The sequence below is a fragment of the Delphinus delphis genome, chromosome 2 (genome assembly GCF_949987515.2).
Source record: "Delphinus delphis chromosome 2, mDelDel1.2, whole genome shotgun sequence".
Lineage (NCBI taxonomy): Eukaryota > Metazoa > Chordata > Mammalia > Artiodactyla > Delphinidae > Delphinus > Delphinus delphis.
Window position 1 is genome coordinate 147,637,921 of NC_082684.1, and position 27,704 is coordinate 147,665,624.

A 27,704-nucleotide genomic window follows, 5' to 3' on the forward strand; every position below is an offset into this window, starting at 1 on the left:
TGTTTGCTTTATTTTGTAATGACCTGTAGTTTCTTCCTTCGTGATGTTTCTCATATTCATCCCTTCTTGTCTGTTCCTGCTATTACTACATTTAGACTGTAAATATTTAAACTGCAGAACTATTTTCCAAGAGGTTCCCTTCCCTTCCCTCCCCTCTTCCTCTCCCTTTCTCCCTCCTTCCCTTCCTCTCTCCATCCCTCCCTTCTTTTCTGCATTCTTTCCTTCCTTTCTTCCTTCCCTCCTATGCAAAAGTAGATGGCACAGCATGAGTCCTTTAGGTTAATCTGTTGACCTCTCCTTTCTTCTGGGCCTTCTAGAGATTGACTGCAGGTCAATCTCTACACTCCTGGGTCTGACATTCAAAGCTCTCCAAGTTCTGATCATAACCTATTTCTTCCATCTCCCCTCTATTCACTCCTCCCTACAGACCCTTTACTCCGGTGGTTCTCAAACTCAGTTACCTGGAGGGCTGGTTAAAACACAGACTTTTGGGCCTTAAACCTGGAGCCTCTAACTCAGCACTGGGGGTGAGGCTTAAGATTTTGCAATCCTAACAAGTTCTCAGGACCAAATGCTTGTGTCCTTTCAAAATCCATATATTGAAGCTCTAACTTCTAATGTGACTGTATTTGAAGACAAGGCCTCTAAGAAAGTAATTAAGGTTAAATGAGGTCATAAGAGTGGGGGGAGCCCTGACCCAACAGGATTAGGGTCTCTATATGAAGAGACACCAACAGAGTGTGCTCTCTCTACCATGTGAGGACACCAAGAGATGACAGCTACCTCCAAGCCAGGAAGAGGGCTCTCACCAGAAACTGAATCTGTTGGTACCTTCAGCCTCCAGGACTATAAGAAAATACGATTCTTTGGTTTAAGCCACCCAGTCTGTGGCATTCTGTTACTGTGGTCTAAGCTGACTGACACACCGGGAGCCCTGACACTGCTACTCCTGGGACTCCACATTGAGAAGTACTTCTTCTTGTAGATGTGGACTCTGTGCCTTGCAGACACGCCCTCCTCTTCTCCTCTTACCTGAACCTCAGACATTTGTCAAAGCCCACTTTGAGCCACGCTTCTCTGAATCCTCCCAACTCTCCTGCCCACAGTCATTTCTCCTTCCTTGAAAGCCCTTAGTACTTGGTCTTTAGATTCACCTGGTATTTAGCGTAAGCTACCTTGTGTGATGCTTTTTCCCTCTCATGTAGTTGTTTTTATCTTCATTGTAAGCTCCTTGGAGCAGAGAGTTTTCCCCGTGTCTCCTACCAGCATAGCGCTTTCTGCATATACCAAGTGTTCAAAAAATATACAATTATTTGACAACCATGGCATATATGGAGAAGAAGTTCACAGAAACTGCAGGTGTGAATCCTTCATGTCTCAGTGTGGTAGGTTTCTCAGTCACTCTGAGAGCCCCCTGGTAATGAGGTACAGCTCACAGAGGAGCATGTGATTGACTATTGGCTTCCTTGCTCAGACAGCTGCATCCTAAGACAGTTTCTCTCTGTTCATGTTTGTAAAAGAAAGAGGTACTTTTTAGACAGTGTGTCCAATATCAGTGATGCACTAAAAATTAACATTTATTGAGAGATTGCTGTGCACTAAGCACTTCACGTGTATTACCACTGTGATCCTCCCAGGACCCAGTGGACTTTGGAATTGCTGTGTTATCCATTTTACAGATGGGAAAATTGAGGCTTAGAGAAGTTAAGTGACTTGTCTCAAGGTCATATAGCCAAGCAGAGGTAGAGCAGATGCTTGGGCCATGACTGCATGGTTCCCCATTTCCCTGTTTTAACCAACATACCAATTTCTTGCCCCTTCTTCTCCATAAATAGAGACCTTCATGCCAGAGGTTTATACAAGCTTGACTTTCAACCTTTAAAGATTGAGATTTACTATTTCCATTTTACTTAACACGGTTCTTATTTCTTTTTCTAAGATAAATCAAACACTGAATAGCAAGGGCTTAACTTCTAGTGCCACGGGATAACCAAGGGAGAAAACATCCCATATCTTTTCTTGGAAGTTAGTTATAAAGGGCACATAGAGGTTGTAAAGCAATAGTCTGCAATTTTCAGTTAATGCTACTGAACCCACTGGTCACAGAAACCTGTTCTCAATGAATAAAAACAGATGTTATGGCTCAGAGGATCCAGAGAAATTGTCTTGTGTTTTGCTTTCTTGACTCAGTGATTTGAAGAATGTTTTTCTGACATCTCAGTTTGTCAGCATTTCCATAAAATTCCCAACAACTCATTCTAACCTCTGTTTCACTTTCTAATCAGTCCTAAAACAAAAATAACTATAACAAAAACATTGAAGAATATCATAATTACCCATAATAAGAAAGTGTTAGATAATTTTAAGAATACCTGTTTTATCACTGATTTAGCATTTGCTTAATTTTAATCAATGCATTACAGAATTACTCTGGTCATTTTCTTCATAAAATAAGATTGATAAATAATTAAATTACATATACACATATAGCATATATATGTTTGTAAATACAACACGTATGTGTAGTTCATACTCTGTAAAATTCTCCTACCAACAGAGCAATTTTGAGATCCTTAGAATCGTAAGGAGAAGGTTTAATTGGGCTGTTTATTTCATCCCACAGATTTAAATCCAAGGCCCTGAAAGATATTAAAACCTACCACGTTGAACTGATTATACCTTGGTATTCAATGAAACTAATTTACTTTGCAGATCAAAGTGTGTTCTCCACATATTTCTTTTAAAATTATGATTCAACAGATATGCCTGGACATACTTTGATAATTTGAAAGTGCAGAAAATTATAAGCAGGCAGAAAAAAACCAATTTCACCACACAGAAGTAAATATTGCTTTATTTTAATACCCTATAAAAGAAATTTATTATCCTAAATTTCTATCAATTTGACAAGATTTATTTCACCAGCTCATGCTTATTAGAGTGCTGAATTACATCTTGAACCTACTCGCATGTCTCCATAGTTATTCGCACAGCCTAGCCTCCAACCTGGCTGCCTTCTTTTGTCTTGTCTCCCTTCAGTCTTTTTCTGCACACTGTACCCTTGCTCAAATCACTTCAATGGCATCTACTGCTCTTGGGTGAAATGCCCATCTCAAAAGAGCACCCAGAGGCAGCGTGGAATATCAGACCAATAATCTAAAGACCTCTGTCTGACTTTGCAGGGCTGTTCTCAGACTCAGGTGAGAAAAAGGTATTTGAAGATGCCTATAAACTATAGTAAACTCCAAGTGTGAATGGTTTTTCTTAGATCTTTGAATGTAATGCCAATGTCAAGTGCTTTTTGTTGTTGTTTGTTTTTAGAAACAAAATTTTTATTTAATTTTTTGGTTTAATTTTAGAAAAATATGCACATTACTCATTATCAGAATTGTTTAAATCCAACTTAGCCTTTAAGATGCAACTAACAGAGTACTTAAGTGAGAAAGCAGTGTTCTAATACCACTGGTATTCTGCATAGTCTTGGAATGAGATCTAGCTCTCACCCAATTGAGAAATGAAAAGATACCTTTCCATTACACACAGTTGTATGGGTAGTGTTATGGAAAAATTAATCTTTCAACTAGTTATACTAAAAAATGAATGAAGCAATAATGAAAGTACCCCTTTTCTGACCTAGAAATATGCATACTTAGATAAGCGCACAAAGAATGATAATTTCCCCATTACATGACATACAACAAACATCTGCTTAGTCTGTGCTATGAGGGCTCTTAAACTTTGCAAATGTCACCAGTGGCTCCCAGTTGTCTCAATATGATTTCCAGTTTTCAGACATGAAACTGAGCAAGATAAACTGCATTATGAGAAAGTGGGAGCTGGGATTTTGTTGACTTGGCCAGAGTATAACGGAAATATTCTTGTGAGTGAAAAGCTAATACACGCTTCCGTTCATTCTGGGTAGCTCAGTCATCAAAATGCAATGTTTTCTGTTTCTCATTCCAAAGATAATTATTCTGATGCTTGATTTGTTTATTTTAAAATGTTAATCTTTGATGACCTGAGTGAAAGAGTTGGCATGGAAGAAAAACCTAGCAAAGCCATGAAGATTTGCCTTTGTATGCATTGGGGTATCATTAGCAAACAGATGGAAACTCAAATTAGGGTAATTTTGGTTGCTTTAAGAAAAGGACAGTTTGTGAAGGTTTAGGTGGCGGGTTGAGGGATAGTGGGGTTGTTAATATCCATAATCCCTAAAGCCTGAGGGGCGGAAGTCATTACTGTGGTCCACAAGGAGAGTCTTCTAGGGAAGGCAACTTTGAGAGGCTTAGAGTCAAAGGACAAAGTCAGCTTGAATGAATGGATCATGCCCAGAGGGAGCGGACAGAATGAATACCTTACCTAACTCTTTCCTCCCCCAGAGCTTTGCAGGGGCTCCCTACTGGCTGAACCCAATGGGAAACAAGGAGTAAGAGAGTCTATTGTTGTAATCAATGCGCCCCAGCCCCAGGGAGAAAGTAGGGTGGATTAGAAGGGGCAAATGGAAGATATTCAGCACAGCCTTTCATTGTAGTTTTAACTAGCATCTAACACAAAGGCTGGCACATGGAAAATGCTCCTAAAAATGAGTCAAATGCAAGGGTATATGAATATATCTGTGACAGTAGTGTATTTCATTTTTTACTGGTTATGTTTAAGTTCATGTAACAGATTGAATAACACATGGTGATTTCAAGAGTTTAATACAGATGCGAGATCTTATTCTCTCCATCTAACTTTATATAGCCCTTTGTATTTCTCCAGTGCACTTACTATCTTCTACCTTGTAAAGAAACTACTAAACACTATCAGCCATCAAACTGTAAACTTCTCTCTCTCTCTCTTTCCTCCCTCTTATCTCTCCCTCTCCCTCTCTTTTGGGCTGTAAATATACTTGCTTTCAATAAAGATTTGTAATGGCATCAATTCAAATATGAGGACTGTGTCATATCACACAATTAAAAATTTTCTGCATTTAATTTCCCAGCATTTATTTTTTCTAAAATTCACTAACGCACCTACTTTGTATCCGGTACTATACTGAGCACTTAGATTTGAGGGATGAGTAAGCAAGGCCCTGTCTTGTAGGATTTACATTGGGAGAAGAGAGAAATGTAGATTAGCACTCATGATATGACTTTATGTGCAAGGGGAGTGTTACAAAATGATCTTTCTGCTGGTGGGGGACAAGGGTGAGAAGAGTAGAAAAGAGAAAGACCAAAGCAGCAACAGCCTAAACACACACACACACACACACACACACACACACACACACACACACACACACACACACACACACACACACACACACACACACACACACCTCTCTCTCTCTCTCTCTCTCTCTCTCTCTCTCTCTCTCTCTCTCTCTCTCTCTCTCTCTCTCTCTCTCCAGAGGAGTGAAGGAAAGCAGGACGTTCGGGGATAGAGTTTGTTGCTGATGTGAAAAAGATACCAACTGAAAGATTATCTCCGGAACAGAAGGGAGCTTTAGTCTTACCAAAATGAGAAGTAAGAAGTATGAAGTGTAACCCCAATTAATAAAAACTATGGAGAAGAAAGCGCGGGGTGGGTGTAGGAAGTAATAATACATTCTGCTTTCTTTGCTGATGAAAATAAGTGTGAAATAGTGGGAAGGGCGTTGTCTCTGCCACTTATCTATATGACTTTAGCAAGTTTCTTAATCTATTTGTGACTCATTGCTTAACCGGACAAGCATGGATGAAGTTACTCACCTCGCAGGACTGGTTGGGAAGACTGGCACAGTGGTGGACAACTTGCTTTCAGTGCCCAGTACTGCTCAGCATTACTGTAACCCTTATCTAACACATTTCTACCTTGGGAAAGGATTCAGTGTGCTCAGACCGTATCACATCACCACTCGTACTAAAGTTATTTGTGTACAGCTTTTTGACTGCACTGAAGAGCCTCACCCAGCGTTGAATGTCATCAGACCAACTGCAATATTTGAAGAGCCAAATCGCATAAATTCTCAGTTTTTCCACTGCATAAGAAATCTAACCTCTTGTCTTAGAAGGCAGTGCTAGCTAGTGGAATCCCACTGTCCCAGGGATAAGACAGGGGCATAGACGTGTTGGAGGGGATTCTGGTGATCTCTGAAAGGCTTATTAGCTAAAATGAGAGACCACTTCTGACTGTGCTTTCAAATCAGTATTAAAGTGAAGATGGCTAACTGAACTTTATTTAGCCTGAAGACATTCCTCAGCATTTTCTCCCATAGGTGGCATCAAGGTGAAGTTTCAGCTGTGGCCTTTGGCCTAAAGGCTAATCTCTTTATTTTGATGCCAGCTCTTCTGCCAACTAAATATTATTAATGTTAAATTCTACATTTCTGATAAGAAGAGACCTTTTCTACAGTGAACCACTTCACACGGGGTTTCTTTTCTTCTTATGGACATATCTTTTGTAATTTGAAGAACATAATTAGAGACAATTAATGCTTTATACATAATGAATGTATTGAAGCATATTCGTAGATTCAAAATGTGAGTCAGTAGCTATCTGATTTACATTTCAGATTAAAATATATTATACTTTACTTTAGCAGGAAACAAGTTATTATAATGACCAAAACAATCTGATTTAAATTTTAAGAAATTTCAAATAAGCAAGGACTCAAAGATATTGCTCATAAAAAGTTAAAAAGAGGACAGATTATAGAATAAAGACATTTCACTTCATATATTTTAATATATACAGTCTTTTTTTTGCTTTATGAGCCATTTGTAACTTAGACATAAAAAACCCCCTTTGTCTTTAAAGCTTTTTAGATTTAGGTTCCTCAAGCCGTAATAAATGCTCAGGTAAGGAAACAGTATGACACAGGATAGGTCAGCAATTAATCATTCTGTGCCTCATTCCAAATTGTGTTATCCATTGAAAAGAATTCTACTTAATATGTTAAAGTTTTACACATTTTTCACTGTCTGCTACTGCATGAAATATTCAAAGAGCCCTTGGTATAATGAAATAGCTGTTAGAGAAGCTTTTTTAAAAGTGATGATGAATATTGTAATTAAGATTCAAGAAATGAATTTTGTACCAGCTTCTAAAACTGTAAGTAACACATTTTTGAGAAACCACAATAAAAAAGTATAAATTTTCAAGCTAACTACCCAATTTAGGCCATAGGGCCAACTCCAAGGGAAGAACATGGTAATTACTTTAAATATTAAAATAATTTCTACTAACGTTACACAAAATAGTTAACAGTGCAAGGAACTCTAAGGTACTTTTAAACCCTATTAGTGGTGATATGGTGAATTTTGCTTTAAAAGCAAAATAAACATTTTTTCCTCATAAAAATATACTGTGGATATGCTTGACATGTTGGGATTTTAAAATTAAGAATGCAAGCATATTCTTTCCTGGACAGTTTCTGAATCCAGAATGCCTTCCTCTTTCTACCTCCTCATGACTCAGTTTTTCCACTGACTGTTCTGCCTTTCCGGTCTTCCAAGGCAAATTTTTCCCTCTTCTAACATGACATGTTACATCACTTCTCATGTTGTTTCAGTCTAGTATTAGAGCAGGGTGTCCCAACCTCAGCACTATTGCCACCTGGAGACTTTAGATAACTTCTTGTTGTGGACTGTCCTGTGCACTGTAAGACGTTTAGCAGCCTCACTGTTCTCCACCCACTAGATACCAGTAACATGACCACCACTCCCAGATGAGACAACCAAAGCTCTTCAGATATTTGTAATTAATTGCCCTGGGGGGACAAATTCACCTCTGCTTAAGAACCACCATATTAGAGCACCTGGTGTTGTACATAACACTATGTTTAGCTTTGAATATATGCCCCATGGTATGGGACTTTATTCAGAGGTGATGCTCAGTAAATAGTTGTTAAGTGAATGCAGCATAATATGGTTTTTTCTTACTGCAGTACCTTGCTAGACTAACAAACATGATACTCTTTAAAATCGAACTCTCAGTTTCACTTGAGGACTTAAGAATACTTCTCTATCCATTTGGCATTTGTTTATTTTCCAATATTTGGAATAGAAGGAGGAGAGAAGACAGTGTTTTTCCAAACTGATGGATTTCATTTGAACTCTGTGCTCATAAATTTCTAATGAAACTCTATTCCTTTTTTTTTTTAATTACTGGAGAAAGAGGAGATCTAAATCTATTCTAAAAAGAGATCAAAGAAAGAGGAAAGGAAGGTGAAAATGGAGAGAATGGAGCAAGGGAATAAAAGAGGAATAAAATAAAGCATAAGTGAGCAATATACAGCAGGTTTTTCTATACTCACAAGCCCATTTATGTAAAAACTGAATTAAAAATATTTTTAAAGAAAGTATGTCTTCCAATTTGAAGACAGTGAAAAAATAATTCATTAATTATTCATTGTTTTTTCCCCGTATATTTAATGTTACAATTAATTTGCTAACACAGATCAGGAAAAAACAGAAAGGAGAAAGAGATGTGAAAGAACATTTTAACAAGAGAGAGGGAAAGAAGCAAATGGAGTAAGGGAAGATTTTATGAGAATATGAGAACAAAATATGGATGTTTTAAAAAGCACAGTTAAATTTCTAAAGGATTCCAAGTTCTTTTATACAACATGTTGATTAAGTAACACTTGAATGATGATTCATTAATACTTGTAGAGTATGAGTTAGAAATGAAGGAGACAAAAAATCAGTTTGATTTGTCAGTCATAAAGTAAATGAAATATGTAAAATTTGTTTCCAAATAATGTTCACTACTTTACAAGCTGAGTTTCTCTAATTAGTTCTGTATTCTTAACTTAAGAAATCATGAGAGAAAAAGCTCAAGTAATGGGGAAAAATTCATTCAGGGTATTTGGCCTTTATAATTTAATTAGCATCAAGAAGATGCAGGCATCATGGTTAAGTGCACAGGATTTAGATCTAGAGGAGCTGACCTGGAATCTGGATCCTCACTTTCCAGCAGTGTGACACTGGATTTGGGTTCCCCCGGGAGCAGAAAGTTGAGACAAGCATTCCATGGTAAATGGTCCATCTGGGAAGGCATCCTCCCTGAAGGGATGAAGCTTCATCTCACAGGGGAACTCTGGAGTTTGCGTAGAATTCATTTTAGAGTTGTCCCAACTGAGGAAGCTGATGTTTTGTCTGTTTTTTAATCTGCCAGCTTCCTATCTTTCACTGGTTGAGGGCTGCTTCCTGGGGGTTAACTGTCTGACAGCCCAGCTTACCCTGAATGGGGCTCCTCAGGCAGAGGGTAGCAGGGGTTTGCAGTGTGTAGCACCAGCTCCCATTTCAAATTTTATATTTGAAAGATACCATAACACCAGTATGGTCTTTCTAAATTATATTAACAAAATATAAATTAGATTAACAAAAATTGAACAATAAATATTCACGGGTATTTGGTACTGAGCCAAGTTCTAGAAAATTACTTGAATAATTGCAACAATATTTACACTGGAAACTGAGACTTCATTTGGTCATTTTGGACTCTTCCTGATACTAGGATAGCAGGTACAAAAAAGGGAGAGTTGATCCTACTATTAATTGTAAATGTGCATCTGCAGGGAGGATACCAGAGGAATCCAAGGGGTGGCACCCAAGTTCCTCTCTTTCAACACACCCCATGTCAAATGTTCATAGAAGAGTAGAGCAGCCCATGTAAATAAGACCCTCGAGAATTCAACTTTTCTATGTTTCTCTGTCAGTTAAAAAACCCTGGAAGCTGAGGTTCTTTAGAAGCCAAAGGAAATATGGGCTGGCCCCGGGCATTTGGAAGTCATACATACCAACCCATGACTTTACGGACTGTTATAGAAATGGGAATTGCATCCTTTAATATGTTCTATTTGGGGGTATGTCATACAGAATTCTAACATTCAGTGAATTTTCCTCTATCTATCTCTCCTTTCCCTATTTTATAAGGGCTATGGTGCTGTTGCTAACTTTATTATTCAGTCTATGGTAATGAGTATTGCGATAGGATTTGTGATAGAATTGGAAGAAAGGAATTGGATAAAAACTCAAACACTGCATCCATTAACTGACAAGACTTGGCTGGCCTCTGTTTTTGATTGAACAATGGTTATGTTCTGTTAGCAGTGTTTCTTCCTCCTCCCCTCCCCCCAGCTTGAAAGTATAAGCAAGTATTTGAGCAGGTAGAAAGGAGAATTGTAGAGAGAGGGCAGGTGACAGTGGAGAAGTCTCCATTATCACCACAGATGTGGAAAGCATATATGAGCTGTGGTGGGTCCCACTGGAGGAAGCTGGGCTGCAGCCTTCTGGCTGGGACCCCATTCCAGACGGCTGGACACTAGGAACAGACACTCAAGGAGCAGGAAGCCACAGTAGGTGCTGCAGGAGGCAAGAACTGAGGGCTCCCTGAAGGGAGCTGAGCAGATAGGAGGATCCCTAGCACGGGGCCCTCAGGAAGCAGGTACTGGACGCAGCTGTACAGGGGGCATGAAAGACATCGCCCTCTTCCCCTTCAGTGTCTGCCCCCAAAACCCTGAAGCAGAGAGGAGTCTAGAAGATGATGGGGATGGGGGAGCAAAGTGCACCTTCAAGTCCCCTTCACACCTCAGGTCCTTTGGGCCTGATCATGCTGGGCTGGGGGGCAGTTGGAGGGATGACAAGGGAGGGAGGGAGGAGATGGAAATAGTTTCCACCCAGCATGGTTGAAGGTAACTATCAGAGAAAAGGCAACCCATTTCATATCCGTAGCCTACCAATTTCAATTATGCCAAAAAAAAAAAAAAAAATTGTGTACTTAGAAAAAGCCAGAAAAGGGAAGTAAAAAAAGAAAAAGAAAGACCAAGATAAAAATAAGTTATGTTGTCAGGGATTATTAGGATTATGAATCCTCTTATTCCCTCCCGCTATTTATTTTTGATGTTGCCAAACAATTCATACAAAAGAAAATCAACACGTGTGCCAAATTCCATACACCACAATTGATACACATATGGGGTTTCTTTGGTGTAACATCTATGTTGAAACATGGGGTTGTGTGTATATACACATAATGTATACCTGTAAAAGCAGAGCTAAGTTTTTATACACTCACATTCTTCGGGAATAAAGCAACGACACTATTCTGATAAGATGTGTTAGAACTGCATTCATATTTACACAGTTTAGAAAACCTTGAGGGATCATGGGTTCAAGGAGTAATGTATATCTTGACAAGGCTTTATGACTCAACTCTTTTCTCCTTTCTGGAACCATCCTAAAAATGTAAGCTGGGTTTGAAGATCACATTAAAAGGAGCATAGCATTTAGTCGGATACTGTCAGAAAGCACAGAGTATAATATTAAAGACAGGTCAAGCACCTACCTAGCACCTACCTACCTTGGCATTATCTTCCATGTAATTAGAAAAATGAAAATATCCATGACGAAACATAGACAAGTCTGGAGCATTCTCATCCGAGGAGAAAGATCCGTATGCTTCCTTTGAAGGAGCTCTCATGAATGAAGACAGTGTCCTCTTATTTCTTTTTATTATATCTGGGAGGCAATTTATTATGTTCTAGAGTTTGAGCCTGCATATGGCTTTTTTTTTTTTTTGACTCAGAGGGACATTTTCAATAATCTCTCAGAAATGCCAAATCTTAAATACATGGAATTACCAAAATATAATAAATCACAAAGCAACTTGAAAGAAAGGTTGTTTAACAGTAATATCCTAGAAGCTTATGAGGTGGGAACTTTGCCACATGAAACAGATCTGAGTTTCCAATAAAATACTTGGCTCTTGGCTCATTTCAAAGTAAAAGTTAAAATTTTTCTCATATAAAATTAGGATTAAATGAGTTTGCCCTCCTGAAAACCCGACAGCAGGAGATTTTTGCATTTGAAGTCAGGATTTGGGGAATTATGCTCTTACTTTGGAAGTTACAAAGACCAACAGACACTAACTCTTTTGTTCTAAATTGAGAATATCACAGTTATGGATATTCAAAACTAGGGTTTACTAAATTTTATGAAATTAGAAGCAAGAGCAAAGGTCAACCACTCTATATAGTTTTAGTATTGAGCATATCCCAGTGTTACTGAAATTATAAAATAATTTGCTAAAGATTGGGCAATTTTCTATGAATAATAATTACCCATTCTTATTGCTGCTTTAATTTATTATAGTCAAATTAGAGATATTATTTATAATGATTTCTATGTTGAAGTTTAGTTGTGTTCAGTTTACTTATTCTCACATCCAATGTGTTACTTACTCTGTGAGGTTTGAGTGTCTATGAATTTCTTTATCAAGGCATCAGTTGTTTGGGTATAAAGACTGAGAGCGTATCTCAGAGACTGAAGATCTGGGCTTTTCTCCAAGAAATTCTTTTTCAGGCCATTTCCTCCTGCATGAAAGTATTGCTAAAAAGAAAAAAAATAATGTAAGCAGAGGCATTTAGAAAGAAGTATTAGATGAGGGATTTTATTGCCATAATCGTGAGGCTCAGATGGAATAATACAGTATGATCAACATGAGGTAGATACAAAGAAATAGCACCAGCTGGCCACTGCCAAGTCATCACCACGTAGTTCAGGTTCCCTCAGTATCTCTGAAGTGTTGCTCTGCATCACAGACATCAGATCCTCACAGCTTAAGACTCTTCCTCTCATTCAACACTTAAGTTAAAGAAATGGGATCATGAAGATGCAGTGGCCAGCATGCTTACAGAATGCCAGGTTTAGATACTGTGTCAACTTGGTTGTTGACTTCCGTTTCCAGAACATGAGAAAAACATCCAGGGTTGTCAAATTTCATAAAGAAGGTATCTCCTGGTCATGTATTTTCTAGATACTAGTTTGCAATTCTAGGACAGGTGCCCACTGCTCCCATCTTCCCCATGATCTAATCACACAGTGATGCACACATAGGCCAACCGTGAGGATGCACAGTGGTCCTTGGAAATGCAACATCTCCTGAACCTTGTGTCTGAGAAATGCAATGAAACAGAGTTTCTTTCTTCTTCTTTTTTTGCTCTTGTCGTCCAGCAAACTCAAAGCATTGCAATATTTATAGGTAAGGTAACAGAGAACATATATATTTGACAATAAATGAGGTGATTGAGGGATATGAGCACTTCTAATGCTGCAGGTATTAAGCACAGACATCACTTTGGAGGACTCACTAGAGATACGTGATAGGACTAAGGATGTTATTTCCCAACCATTTAGAGATGATAATGTGTTTATAGTGTTCTACTAATGTTAGATAAATAGTTCTCTCTCTCTCCCTGTACCAACAAAGCTAAACTACACCCTCATTGCAACCTGCCTCGTACAATCTAGGATTCTCACAGAATGGCATGTTTTGGAAAAGCTCAACAAATGATTCTGATACACTCTCCTAAACGGATATATGTTATCCCTCTATCCCATTTCTTAAAAATTTCTGAGGTGAAACATGTCAGTGAACTGAAAATTCATAATTGTCTTAGTTTTCTTCCCTAAGTAGAAACACATTCTGAGCATTTGTAGGCATCTGAGTGTAATTTCAGAGACCGTAATGTAGAGAAGACTAAGGGCACAGGCCTGAGGAAGTAGGCAATGGTGATATGATCTGAAGAAAGTTTGTTACAACTGCAGACACCCTCCTCCCAAAGAAAAACCCATGGCCACTTACAGTTCCTTTCCACTCCAGCTGGGCGCACTGTGAAAACACAAGCTGCACCTAAAGCTACCTATGGTTATGAAGAGGAGGCACAGCAAAATGGGAAGAGCCTTTTCTTATTTTTGAAGAGTCAACAAAGATGTAATATTTAAACTTGTTCTATACCTTGATCTTCTTATATAAATGTTAAAATATTTTCACATGTAGAAAGTATTTATCAAAGACTGAGAGTCTGGAATTGTTTCAGGTGCTTTGGTGGATGAAAAAAAATATCAGAGTTCCTTTCTTTAGGAAAGGTGATATGATACTTAAAGTGGAAAAATATTAAATGAGTGTATTGAAAGGGGAAGGTTTCACTTGGACTTGATTGTTTTCCCTGGAGGAGTGGTGGGGTGAGCTCTGGAGCTCTGTTTACGTAATGACCCAGGGAAGTATCAGATGAAATAATATACCCTAACTGTAAAGAGCAGTGGGATAAACTGAACTAGGACTAGGTGGCATCTGTGGAGGGGAAGGCATTCTCCCTCTCAGTGTTTCCCAGACAAACTTCAGTTTTGTCAAACCTGAGCATAAGTGCTGGAGAATTAAATTAGTGAAGTACAGAAAGAATAACGAGCAGCAGCTACAATGATGTTTCACGATCTCCTGGCAACTGAGAGTTGTTAGAAATGCAAATTAATTATTTCTGGTGGGATGCAACTGATGACTGTTTTGTGGCTAGATCTGTTTTGCCTCTATTTGTAAATTTATTTCAGCTTTCCTCATTGCTTATCTTCATGTGTGGTTCTTGGATATCTTCTTTGAGCCAGTTATAAGATCTTACTGGTTCCCTCATTAATTGATGAGTTAAATAATATTCTGGACAAGTTTTATAACTGCATGAATGTCACAGTTATACTCTAATTTTTTAAATTAATTTTTATTGGAGTATAGTTTATTTACAATGTTATGTTTCTGCTGTACAAAAAAGTGAATCAGTTATACATATACCTACTCTTTTTTATATTCTATTCCAATATGGGTCATTACAGAGTACTGAGCAGAGTTCCCTGTGCTATACAGTAGTTTCTTATTAGTTAACTATTTTATATATAGCAGTGTGTATATGTCAATCCTGAACTCCCAATTTATCCCTCCCCCCTTCCCCCTTGGTAACCATAAGTTTGTTTTCTACATCTGCGACTCTATTTGTTTTGTAAATAGGTTCATTTGTACCATTTTTTAAAAAGATTGCACATACAAGCAATATCATATGATATTTGTTTTTCTCTTACTTCACTCAGTATGACAATCTCTAAGTCCATCCATGTTGCTGCAAATGGCACTGTTTCATTCTTTTTATGGCTGAGTAATATTCCATTGTATATATGTGCCACATCTTCTTTATCCATTCATCTGTCAGTGGACGTTTAGGTTGTTCCCATGTCCTGGCTATTGTAAATAGAGCTGCAATGAACATTGGGGTACATGTCTCTTTTCGAATTATGGTTTCCTTTGGATATACGCCCAGGAGTGGGATTGCTGGATGATATGGTGGTACTACTTTTCGTTTTTTAAGGAACCTCCATACTGTTCTCCATAGTGGCTGCATCAATTTACATTCCCACAAACAGTGTAGGAGGGTACCCTTTTCTGTGTTTTTTAATCACAGTTTCAATTTCAGTACTTGTGATTGGTTTGTTCATATTTTCTAATTCTTCCTGGTTCAGTCTTAGAAGGTAGTATCTTTCTAAGAATTTGTCCATTACTTCTAGGTTGACTATTTTATTGGCATATAGCTGCTTATAGTAGTCTCTTATGATTCTTTGTATTTCTGCGATGTCAGTTTTAACTTCTCCTTTTTCATTTCTAATTTTATTGATTTGAGTCCTCTCCCTCTTCTTCTTGATGCGTCTGGCTAAAGGTTTATCAATTTTGTTTATCTTCTCAAAGAACAAGCTTTTGGTTTTATTGATCTTTGCTATTGTTTTCTTTGTTTCTATTTCATTTATTTCTCCTCTGATCTTTATGATATCTTTCCTTCTGCTACCTTTGGGTTTTGTTTGTTCTTCCTTCTCTAGTTCCTTTAGGTGTAAGTTTAGATTTTTTACTTGAGATTTTTCTTGTTTCTTGAGGTAGGCTTGTATAGCTATAAACTTCCCTCTTAGAACTGCTTTTGCTGCATCCCATAGGTTTTTGATCGTCATGTCTTCATTGTCATTTGTCTCTAGGTATTTTTTTATTTCCTCTTTGATTTCTTCAGTGATCTCTTGGTTATTTAGTAACGTATTGTTTAGCCTCCATGTGTCTGTGTATTTTACGTTTTTTTCCCTGTAACTGATTTCTAATCTCATAGTGTTGTGGTCAGAAAAGATGCTTGAGATGAGTTCCGTTTTCTTAAATTTATTGAGGCTTGATTTGTGACCCAAGATGTGATCTATTCTGGAGAATGTTCCATGTGCACTTGAGAAGAATGTGTAATCTGCTGTTTTTGGATGGAATGTCCTATAAATATCAATTAAATCTATCTGGTCTATTCTGTCATTTAAAGCTTGTGGTTCCTTATTAATTTTCTGTTTGGATGATCTGTCCATTGGTGTAAGTGAGGTGTTAAAGTCCCCCACTATGACTGTGTTACTGTCGATTTCCTCTTTTATAGCTGTTAGCAGTTGCCTTATGTATTGAGGTGCTCCTGTGTTGGGTGCATATATATTTATAATTGTTGTATCTTCTTCTTGGATTGATCCCTTGATCATTATGTAGTGTCCTTCCTTGTCTCTTGTAACAGTCTTTATTGTAAAGTCTATTTTATCTGCTTATGAGTATAGCTACTCCAGCTTTCTTTTGATTTCCATTTGCATGGAATATGTTTTTCCATCCTCTCACTCTCAGTCTGTATGTGACCCTAGGTCTGAAGTGGGTCTCTTGTAGACAGCATATATATTTATTTTGATTTTGTATCTATTCAGTGAGCCTGTGTCTTTTGGTTGGAGCATTTAATCCATTCACGTTTAAGATAATTATCGGTATGTATGTTCCTTTGACCATTTTCTTGTTTTGGGTTTGTTTTTATAGGTCCTTTACTTCTCTTGTGTTTCCCACTTAGAGAAGTTCCTTTAGCATTTGTTGTACAGCTGGTTTGGTGGTGCTGAATTCTCTTAGCTTTTGCTTGTCTGTAAAGCTTTTGATTTCTCCATCGAATCTGAATGAGATCCTTGCTGGGTAGAGTAATTTTGGTTGTAGGTTCTTCCCTTTCATCACTTTAAGTAGATCATGCCACTCCCTTCTGGCTTGTAGAGTTTCTGCTGAGAAATCAGCTGTTAACTTTATGGGAGTTCCCTTGTATGTTACTTGTTGTTTTTCCCTTGCTGCTTTTAATAATTTGTCTTTAATTTTTGTCAGTTTGATTACTATTTGTTTCAGTGTGTTTCTCCTTGGGTTTATCTTGCCTGGAACTCTGTGCCTTCTGGACTTTGGTGGCTATTTCCTTTCCCATGTTAGGAAAGTTTTTGACTATAATCTCTTCAAATATTTGCTTGGGTCCTTTGTCTCTCTCTTCTCCTTCTTGGACCCCTATAATGCAAATGTTGGTGCATTTAGTGTTGTTCCAGAGGTCTCTTAGGCTGTCTTCATTTATTTTCATTCTTCTTTCTTTATTCAGTTCCACAGCAGTGATTTCCACCATTCTGTCTTCCAGGTCACTTATCCGTTCTTCTGCCTCAGTTATTTTGCTACTGATTCCTTCTAGTGTATTTTTCATTTCAGTTAGTGTATTGTTCATCTCAGTTTGTTTGTTCTTTAATTCTTCTAGGTCTTTGTTAAACATTTCTTGCATCTTCTCAATCTTTGCCTCCATTCATTTTTCAAGGTCCTGGATCATCTTCACTATCATTATTCTGAATTCTTTCTCTGGAAGGTTGCCTATCTCCACATCATTTAATTGTTTTTCTGGGGTTTTATCTTGTTCCTTCATCTGGTACCTAGTCCTCTGCCTTTTAACTTTATCTAAGTTTCTGAGAATGTGTTTTTTGGTCCACAGGATGCAGGATTGTAGTTCTTCAAAAGCTCAACTTTAAATAGGGTTTCTCCATTGGCCTCTGTAGCAGCTTGCACATACTGATTAAGTTGTTAGCTGTCTGTTTCAGAGCTGTTGCCTTGTCCTTTTATTTTCAAATACTGTTGATTTGGCTCAGTGTTGGCAGGTAAATGTAATGTCTCTAAGGCCAACCACGCCAGCTGCAGCAGATCATTGTAATTTTGTTTCTTGTGCCATGTTCTATCCTTTTAACTTACAATTGAAACTACCTGCAACTGGTATGACTAATCCAGTCCAATTAGAATTTTAGTATTTAAGAAAGTTAATATTTTCATCGGTACTTGTGTAGAGGTTGAAGGATTTCACATTATTTTAAATAATTAAAAAGAAAACTAAATAATTGAAATACAGTATTTTAACTTAAAAAGAACTAATCTCCCTGTAGGAATATTACCTGTTTTGGCTTGCTACATTTTCCTACACTTTGTTAACATTTAGTTAAATAACGAAACATAGAAGCAAGGACACTGATTTTAGAGTTTGGAATCTTTTCTCAGCTCTGCCAATTACAAGCAACTCTGTGGCCTTAGGCAAACAAGTTAAACCTGCTTAGCCTCTGCTTTTTCATCTGTAAAATGTGAATGATCATTCTTGATGTACCTAACACCCAGGATGCTTATAAGGATCAGGAGAGAGAATTTACCTATATGAAAGATGACTGAAATAATGCAAACACTATTTCAGTCTATAGTCTACAAATTCCATAGCATTCTCTTCCTTCAGTTCTCACTTTCTCATGTCCAGCTCATTTGCTTAAATTCAGCTAAAGAGGAGTTAAGGATCATGTCTTTGGCAGCCTGGGTAGCATCTACTGCTTCGATATAAGAATATCTTTCTCATGAAGTCTCTGCCTTACAGTATTCCCTTTGCTGGGCTCCCAGCAGACACTGAATCACTAGCTCTTGAGGCTACAATTCTTTTAAGTAGTACTCCTCTTTCTCCTGAATTCCTTTTCAGTCAACATTACGGTTAGTGCCTTGTAGTATAGTCAGGGCGAATTTCAGAATCAGAAAAGATAAGAGGGTCTCAAAGCAGGTAAAGCAGGTGTTAGCATGGGGACCCCAGAGAAAAAGTTGGGAAATAAGGAGACTGAAGACCTGACCTCAGACTCTGAGGTTCAGAAGGACCAGGGTCAGACTCTGGTCCTGGAGAACAAGATAATGATGTGGATCCATTTGCTGGATGTTGGACACCAGGCAGTAGTTTTTTCCTGAAGAGCAAGGCAAGGGTCTGGTGGCTGAGGCTGAACTAAAATATCATTGGATGACCTGGGAAGGAAAATGGGATAGTTGAGCTGTCAACACGTAGATCAGGGGGATCTGCTTGGGGATCAGGATTGTCCCAGAGTTTGGGCAGAACTAGTCCTGCAGGAGGTGGTCATTTGTCCCCACCAAGAAGAATTAGAGAAACGCTGGGGTTAGGAACAGGAGCCAGGCCTGTCAGTACATTGAATGCCATTCTCTATTTTCACAGAACATATTTTTCTTGCGCTCTCTCTTAGAGTCATCCATTGACCTTATAAAATCCATGAAGGGCTGAATTCTGATTTTAAAAATCTTACTTTTTTTTTTTTTACGGTGTGCCTCAGAGTTATTTTTTCTACTATCACTTCCTTATTTGTAGCCATTAGTGCTTCTATAACTCCATAGGGTCAGTCATTTCTTATTCATATTTTTGAAAATTATTTTCAAAAAGAACAGGTTTTTTATTTTTTCTTTTTTCATGTTTACCATTAAAAAAAAGATTTTGCAAAATGTTTATACTTCCAGCCCATACTCTGGCTGCATCTTTAGAAACTCCATCACTGTCATCTCACTGCTGAAATTCACACTTGCCACATTCCACCAGGTGTCACAAAATAGTCACCTCACAAATTTCATTTTGCAGTTTTTGACACTGAAGCAGCAAAAGATGTCCTCTTATTAAATGCTGAAACTACAAAAGTCATGAAGTAATAGTGTTTTGAAGGTGTCCAACTGTTATACAAATAGAACTCTGTTTTAATGACTACCGTTGCAGTGTCTGTTTCTATCCAGTGAGATTATTCTGTGCTTGGAAAATGGCTTGTGGTAGCTCACAGTTCTTTGCTAAACTATTCACACATCCTTCCCCAAGTGAAGTATTGAGACATTGGACACAGTCCAAATTTAGGAGATGAATTAATTTTTCACTCTTTAATAAACTTTCACATATAAATATAAAATTTATGTATATAAATCTATAAAGAATCACATGAAAACAAAGAACTTCTAAGTTATGTTTTGAGATCTGCCTATATTTAGCCCACAATCCAATAACTTTTGGTTAACCTCTGGCTATGAAAAATTGATGCACACAATGCAATGCCTTTGCGTTTTCAGCAGAAAACTAAATTATTGTCCTTACTAAGAGAGAAGAGAAAATTGATCTTTCCAAAACCATTTCAGCAAGCATAGAAAACACAAACGGAAATTCTGTTAACCCTAAATCCCCTGAAGTATCTATTTAACTGGGCTTTGGGGGTACATGTCTTTCTTTGAAAACACCTGTTAAACATAGATTTCAAACACATTTTCTAAAGGTAGAAAAAGGAAGCAACTCTAAGGGCAGAGCAATATGGATGTAATAATGACATAGTATGGCCTAAGTCTGACACACTCCCAGAATGTATGTGTACAACTGTCTACTGTGTCTATGGATGGCACAGCTCTACAGACATGCATATGGGGGTACCTTTCTCTGAGGGTACACAGAGAACTCTGGATCCATATCCAGGGACACTATAACCTTACCTTGATGGTAGCCAGGACCACCTCCATTATAGTACACTGTCTCGGTGTCAGACCCTTGGTATCCTCTCGAATCATGTGCTCCTGGAAAACAAGTGAAAAACTGCTTATAAAATTACCAGTTCATTTATTTAACAACTGTTTTCAAACAAAATCTGTATATAATCCCTGTATGCAGATATTTCCCATTTGAGATATCTTTTTCATATGAACACATTTTAGAGGATGATTTTGTCAGATATTTACTAAAAATCCATTTTGCCAAAAGAAGGAATGCTTTTGAATGTTTTAATTTTAAAATGCTTTTAAATGTTTACTTAAAAAGCAGTGCTTTGATTCATAGGTGGCTTTATTTTTCACCTGCAAGCCAATGGTAGGGGAAAGAAAAGAGATAAACCTGCAAAATGTGTGTCCAAGCTTTTCCATCTTAATTCCTGCTTTCTGTTCTGTCACACAGAGGAAGGTCCATCATGTAAGGGATTTAGGAGGTAAATTTTAGCCTCATTCAATTATCACTGATAAAACCTACTTTAAGTATAATGCTCCCACTTTTTCTTTCTCGGATACCCTTAATGCTTAGTCATTACCCGGAAAATTCCTAAAGAATTAACTGATTTCGGCTCTGGAGATTTTGTATATTTTAAAGTCATTTTTCAATATTTTAGAACTTATTTCCATATTAACAATGCATTTTCCTCATTGTTCACTATGAACTCTCTCTTTATTTAAAACTATTTTAGGGAAATGATGGTAGAAAGTTGAAGACAACAATAAAGGAACTTTGTCTAAAAGAAAAATTTAGAAATTCCTGACCCCCATATTGATATAATCTCCCCAGGGCGTCCACTATTCTATGTCAACAACATTCAACAAATATTTATTGAGTGCTTATTATGTGCCAGCACTGTTCTAGGTGACAGATATATTGTTTCATGAAAGACAGACTTTTATCCTCCTGGAACTTAAATTCTAACTTATGTACGTGCCTCTTTGTGAATTAGAAGGAAAGCTGATGTAGCTCTGAGAATACATGACTTGGTCAAGGGATCAGTGCTGTTGGTTAGTAATAAAAGGTGCCTCTTTTTCTACGGGGCACAGCTGCACATCAATACATGTGGCTTAGCAAGTGTTGCATGGTCCCTAAGTCAGCCGTCATTCACTCCCTTAGTGGGACAGTTTTGTGCAATGTATGAATTGTACAGTCACAGACAGTGGCTCATCCTTCTATTCTAGCCTTTGTCTTACTCTGTCATTTAGTAGAGGCCATGACTTTCTGAAGATAATCTATATGTTTTACTCACTTCTGCAGACTTTCAGTGCCTATCTTGGCAATTATCACCTGCTAGGCCCTCAATATGTTTTTCGTAATTGAATTGTACTTCTTCAGCATATGCTAAATGATTCAATATGCTTGAATGGAATCACACTCCTTTGAATATTGTTGAAAACATGGTATAATGCTGGACCCATGATATACAATTCTGCATCTCACTGCCTCTTTCTCGGATATAGGGATTTCAACACAAACATGAGTCCATTTAATATTTTAAAAATATTTAAAAAATGGTTGAGACCCAAAAAAAGGATGGAAATTTTTTGCCAAATTATAGAGAGAAATGCTTTACTTTATATTAAATAAATCTCTCTGCCTTCATCAATCTTGACTGGCTTTTTGATGAGGTCAGATTATTTTTTAATAGATGCTATAATACATAATATATGTTAGAGCTATAGAAAAATACAATTCTTGCAAGAAATGATTTTCTGGGATTTAGCAATAGCTCATTGAAATAAGGTAGTCTCTGAAAAAGTCTTGTAATGAGTTACTCCTTGCTTGCATAAATTCATAGTCTCAGATGTATTTTTAGTAACTGGTTTTGATATTGTATCACCCGTTCATAAAGATGTATTCATTTTTTAAAAAATGTTATGCCAAATAAATCTGATCCCATAAAATAGTGATAAGTTGGACATACTTAATATACATACATTATAAGTTCCAGAGGATGAAGTAATATAGAATATGTCAACATCTGAATAAATGTTTGCTTAATGAATTAATCCTAAATCATAATCACATGCAGAAAAGCAATTAGTTTCCCTCATTGTTCTATTTTCCTTGTTCTTTTAAGTAAGGTAGTCATTTGTTAATATTTCTATATAGGATTTCTGAATTTACTCATCAATACAGTTATTTCAAATGATGCTTTTCCTGTGGATCAAATATGCTTTCAAATTAATACATGAAAATGAAAAGACCCATGATTTAAAATGAAAACATTGAAAGTGACATTCTAGTAAAATATGGGAAAACAGCTTCATAAAATTTGCAGTTCTGCCTAGAACAGAACATAGGAAAACATTCTGACATAAATTGTACCAATGTTTTCTTAGGTCAGTCTTCCAAGGCCACAGAAATAAAAGGAAAAACCAAGAAATGGGACCTAATCAAATGTACAAGCTTTTCAGCCACATAGCACAGGGAGATCAGCTTGGTGCATTGTGACCACCTAGAGGGGTGGGATAGGGAGGATGGGATGGAGATGCAAGAGGGAGGGGATATGGGGATATACATATAGCTGGGTCACTTTGTTATAAAGCACAAACTAACACACCATTGTAAAGCAATTATACTCCAATAAAGGTGTTAAAAACAATAATAAAAAACAAACCAAAAAATGTACCACCTTTTGCACAGAAAAGGAAACCATAAACAAAATGAAAAGACAACCTATAGACTGGGAGAAAATATTTGCAAGTGATGTGACTGAGAAGGGTTAATTTCCAAAATATACAAACAGCTCATACAACTCAACAATAGAACACCAAACAACCCAATCAAAAAATGGGCAGAAGAACTAAATAGACATTTCTCCAAAGAAGACACACAGATGGCCACAGGCACATGAAAGGATGCTCAACATTACTAATTTTTAGAGGAATGCAAATCAAAATTACAATCAGGAATCACCTCACACGGATCAGAATGGCCATGATTAAATCTCTACAAATAAGAAATGCTGGAGAGGGTGTGGAGAAAAGGAAATCCTCCTACATTGTTGGTAGGAATGTAAGTTGGTGCAGCCACTATGGAAAACAATATGGAGGTTCCTCAAAAAACTAAAAATAGAGTTGCCATACAATCCAGCAATCCTACTCCTGGGCATATATCTGGACAAAACTACAATTCAAAAAGATACATGCACCCTTATGTTCATTGCAGCACTGTTCACAATAGCCAAGACATGGAAACGACTTAAATGTCATTGACAGATGCATGGATAAAGAAGATGTGGTACATATATACAATAGTACTACTCAGCCATAAAAAAAGAATGAAATAATGCCACTTGCAGCAAAACACGGCTGGAACTACAGGTCATCATACTAAGTGAAGTAAGTCAGAAAGAGAAAGACAAATACCATGATATTGCTTATATGTGGAATCTAAAATATGACACAAATGAAGCTATCTACAAAACAGAAACAAACTCACAGACATAGAGAACAGACTTGTTGCCAAGCGGGGGTTGGGGGAGGAATGGATTGGGAGTTTGGGGTTAGCAAATGCAAGCCATTATAATATATAGAATGGATAAATAACAAGGTCTTACTGTGTAACACAGGGAACTATATCCAATCTCCTGCGGTAAACCACAAAGGTAAAGAATTTTTAAAAGAATGTATATATATGTATAACTGAATCACTTTACTGTATAGCAGAAATTAACACAACACAATAAATCAACTTCAGTTAAAAAATTTTCAATTCTGTGTTTTGGCTAGAGTTTTAATTTTTTAGATAACAATATAGAGGGCTTATTGCTCTGTAATTCAAATAATAACAACTAAATGGACCAAAAATTTAAAAATCAAGGGACAATAATTGGAAAACATGATTTAAAACTAAGTTATTTTTCCATCACCTATGGATAACACGAATCTATTTTTAGTCCTTCAGATTATTTCAGTCTTAATGAATTTAACTCTTTTAGGACATTTTATTCATAATTTGCTTTTAGTTCATTATAATCAAAAGAGAATTCACTGAATTGAGGAAATTTTGAGGCCATGAAGGGACCTAAAGTGTGATGTTTTCTGTGGACTCTGATTTTTCCCAGGTAGCGTGCATATGCCCACTGAGGATCCGGTCTCTCCCATTTAGTGTTCATAAGATTTGAACGGGCTGCCTGCACCCCCAGCTCAGGGGTGGGTGGGTATGTGAATTAAGCCAAATAGCATATGCCATTCCCCAGGCCACAGTAGTTGGCTTGGGAGTGGTGAAAATATTCTATTAGAGTTGATGATGTGCCAGTGGATTTTGCTGGAATTCCTTGCACCAAGGGGGGGGTGGGGGTGTTGTTTTTTTTTTTTTTTAATACAAGATTTCAAGTTCAAAAATGTTAGATATAAGCAGGGAACCATCTTACAAACAGGAAGGGAGGTTTGTTAAAGCAGTAAGTCAAACAAGGAAAGAGCAGAGTTGAGAGACAGTGAGTAACTGGGTTCTGTAACATTGTTTCACTTCCTAATCAAGCAGTGATGGAAACCAGAGTTATCCCAGGAGTATAAAGTTTCATGGAGCAATGAATTCCTTTCTTGCTTTTGTTAGTGTGGCTTTCCATCACTTGAAACTGAAATAGTTATAGCTGATATAACAAACATTCAGTTCAGAAAACTGAAGCTGGGGGAGATGGAATATGTTTCCCGATGTCACACAGAATGCTAGACACATAGCCAGGGCTATTTCTTTTGTAATAAGCCACTGTGATGTTTCACTTTCATGGTTTTCTATGAGAAACTTCAATACTATATAAATCCATTTTTCAAAGTAGGGACTAGAAATGTCAGGGAGGTAATAAGAGGAATGAAGAAAGCAATGGAGATCAAGATCCAAAACGATAGTTTGACAGTGACATCTACCTTCTACTTTCCCTCTGAACCACCGACATCACTGAATACCTGTGAGAATTTTATGTCATGGTTATGTCTTCTAAATGGATTATTGGCTTTTAATGTTTTTCTGACAAAGGGGATAATGAAGGTGATATAATAAAGTACTGACATTATAGGGCACCTATTTTATCTCAGTAAGTAATTATACAGTCAAATGGATATCCTTTGCCTGTGTTGTACACACAAAACAGTGCCAGTGATACCTAACCCTGAGCTGCCAGCTGGGGGAGGAAGCAAGATAACCTCTGTGAGTGGGAGGTGGCATACTCTTGACAGGCACCATGCAAAGATAATGCATGCATTAGTTCATGTATCCTCACAACAATTCTCTGAACCAGGTGCTAACATTGTCTGGATTTTACAAATGCCAAATCTGAAAATGAGGTTAAATACTTTGGGCAGTATCACATGCTTGGAAGCAGCTGAGGTAGAATTTGAGCCAAGGTGGTCAGTATCTGGAACCCACCCCCATGCTATACTATATTCTAATAGGTAGTAATGGAACAGGAACAAATATTTCAGCTACAGGCACAATGTTGGCCTATATGTAGTCCACTGATACATGAATGGATAAAAAACGTGGTATATACTTACAGTAGAATATTATTCAGCCTTTAAAAGGAAGGAAATCCTGCCATGTACTACAACATGGATGAACCTGCAGGACATTATGCTAAGTGAAAAAAGCCCGTCACAGAACTGCAATATATATTTTAACCAATCAAGTTCCTATTCTAGAGGGGAAAAAACCTGAGGTTCCCTGCACAACTGCAAAGTCTTGTGAGTCTCAAGCGATAATAAAAGGTAAGGTTATTTATACAGCAAATCCTTGCTGTAATGGGGTTGATTATGTCGACGAGTTCAATGTCTGCTTTGATGAGTTTATTTTCCCGCATTAGGTTTCTTGCCTTAAGAGTTCTCTAGACTTTTCTGGATTTCTATGAAGCATTCTTTGCCTTTATTCATACAAAGTCAGTTTACTGTAGAGAAGAAAATATGCTCTCTAATTTAGTCTAATTTAAAGCAGTAATGCTTCATGCTTCAACACAAAGTCAAAAATTCCCAGTTGCTCTACGAATTGGAAAATATGAGAAATACGGAGTGTGGGGAGAAGAAGACAGTACAATTCAGTCCCTAAATTTTGATCTGATTCATTCTTAAAGCAGATTGTGAGATCCCAGACACACATTCTCCTATAGTCCTGCCATATTCAATACCATTACTAATAGGAGGTTGGTTTCTCAGAGTTGTAGTCAGCTCATTACTTTTCATAGACAACTAGTAATTGCTTTATTCTTATTACCTTCAGTTTGGATAGTTGTCCCAGATCTTTAGCTGCAATGAAAATCATCTGGGGTCCCTAGAGACACACACATAGAAAAGGAGAGAAGAGGACTCAGTCATAACTTCGGTAACGCTCAAAGTAGAAATGTAGTCAATAGACAATGTACTCTATTTTTCTTATTATATTTGTGACCTTAATGCCATAAGCCCTTGACTGGTCTATTTTACAACTTGGATCAAAGACATCTAGTACTGCTGGCAATACAACTATCTTCATAGGCATCCTACTTCTGGAAGTTTTAGTCTGAGTTACTGAATGGGTTACTGCTAGTGTATCCAGCTTAGTGTAGTGTATGTATGACCTCAGAGAGCTTTATCTTTTCTTTCTTTATTTGTAGCAGAGGCAACTACTTCCCTCCACTCCCCACCCCCCAAAATTAATCTATGCAAAATGTCAAGATCCACAGCTGAAGAAGGTGGAGCTAGTCCACCTGACATGCCATCCAATCTCTCAGAGCCCTGCCCTCGTAACTCCTCCCTCAGCCAGAGGTTTTCCCTAGTACCCCAAGGCCCTGGGGAGAGCTTGAAAAACATCAGAATAAACATCAGAAGCACTAGTAGAATACTCAACAGTAGCCTAGAATGTTTTCACAATAAGGAAAACCAGCTATTCTGAAGTAGCAGTCTCCATGTTTTTATTGGAGCCTGTATATTCATTGAGAAATCCATACTTGGAGATCTTGATGTTCGAGAAAATTGAGGTGATGGTTAGCTTTCCTAGGGAAGATCTTATATCAAAAAATGAAATGTCATATACAGCATTTCTGCTATTATAACATAGATGTAGTCTTGAAAAAACTTATATTCTATAAAATTGTGCATTAGAAATAGTAGGGCTTTTGGGGAAAATAGGAGGGGGCAGTGCAAAGTCCATGCAATTTTGTTACCAAAGAACTATCAAAAACAATAACTGCTACTTTGGGAGACAGCATGAACAGCTCAAAGGGAGCTCAGTGAAGCTG

At 37.4% G+C, this 27,704-nt stretch overlaps 1 protein-coding gene across 1 annotated transcript in view; it reads right to left on the reverse strand.

Moving 5' to 3' along the window:
• Positions 1-27,704, reverse strand: part of UNC13C (unc-13 homolog C) — a 574,105-nt gene that overhangs the window by 36,738 nt on the left and 509,663 nt on the right. The window contains exons 27-29 of the mRNA XM_060005943.1: positions 26,702-26,758; positions 20,446-20,526; positions 12,209-12,356 (exon numbers count right to left, since the gene is read on the reverse strand). Coding sequence (XP_059861926.1) covers positions 12,209-12,356; positions 20,446-20,526; positions 26,702-26,758 — 286 coding nt within the window. The remainder of the gene's footprint in view (positions 1-12,208; positions 12,357-20,445; positions 20,527-26,701; positions 26,759-27,704) is intronic.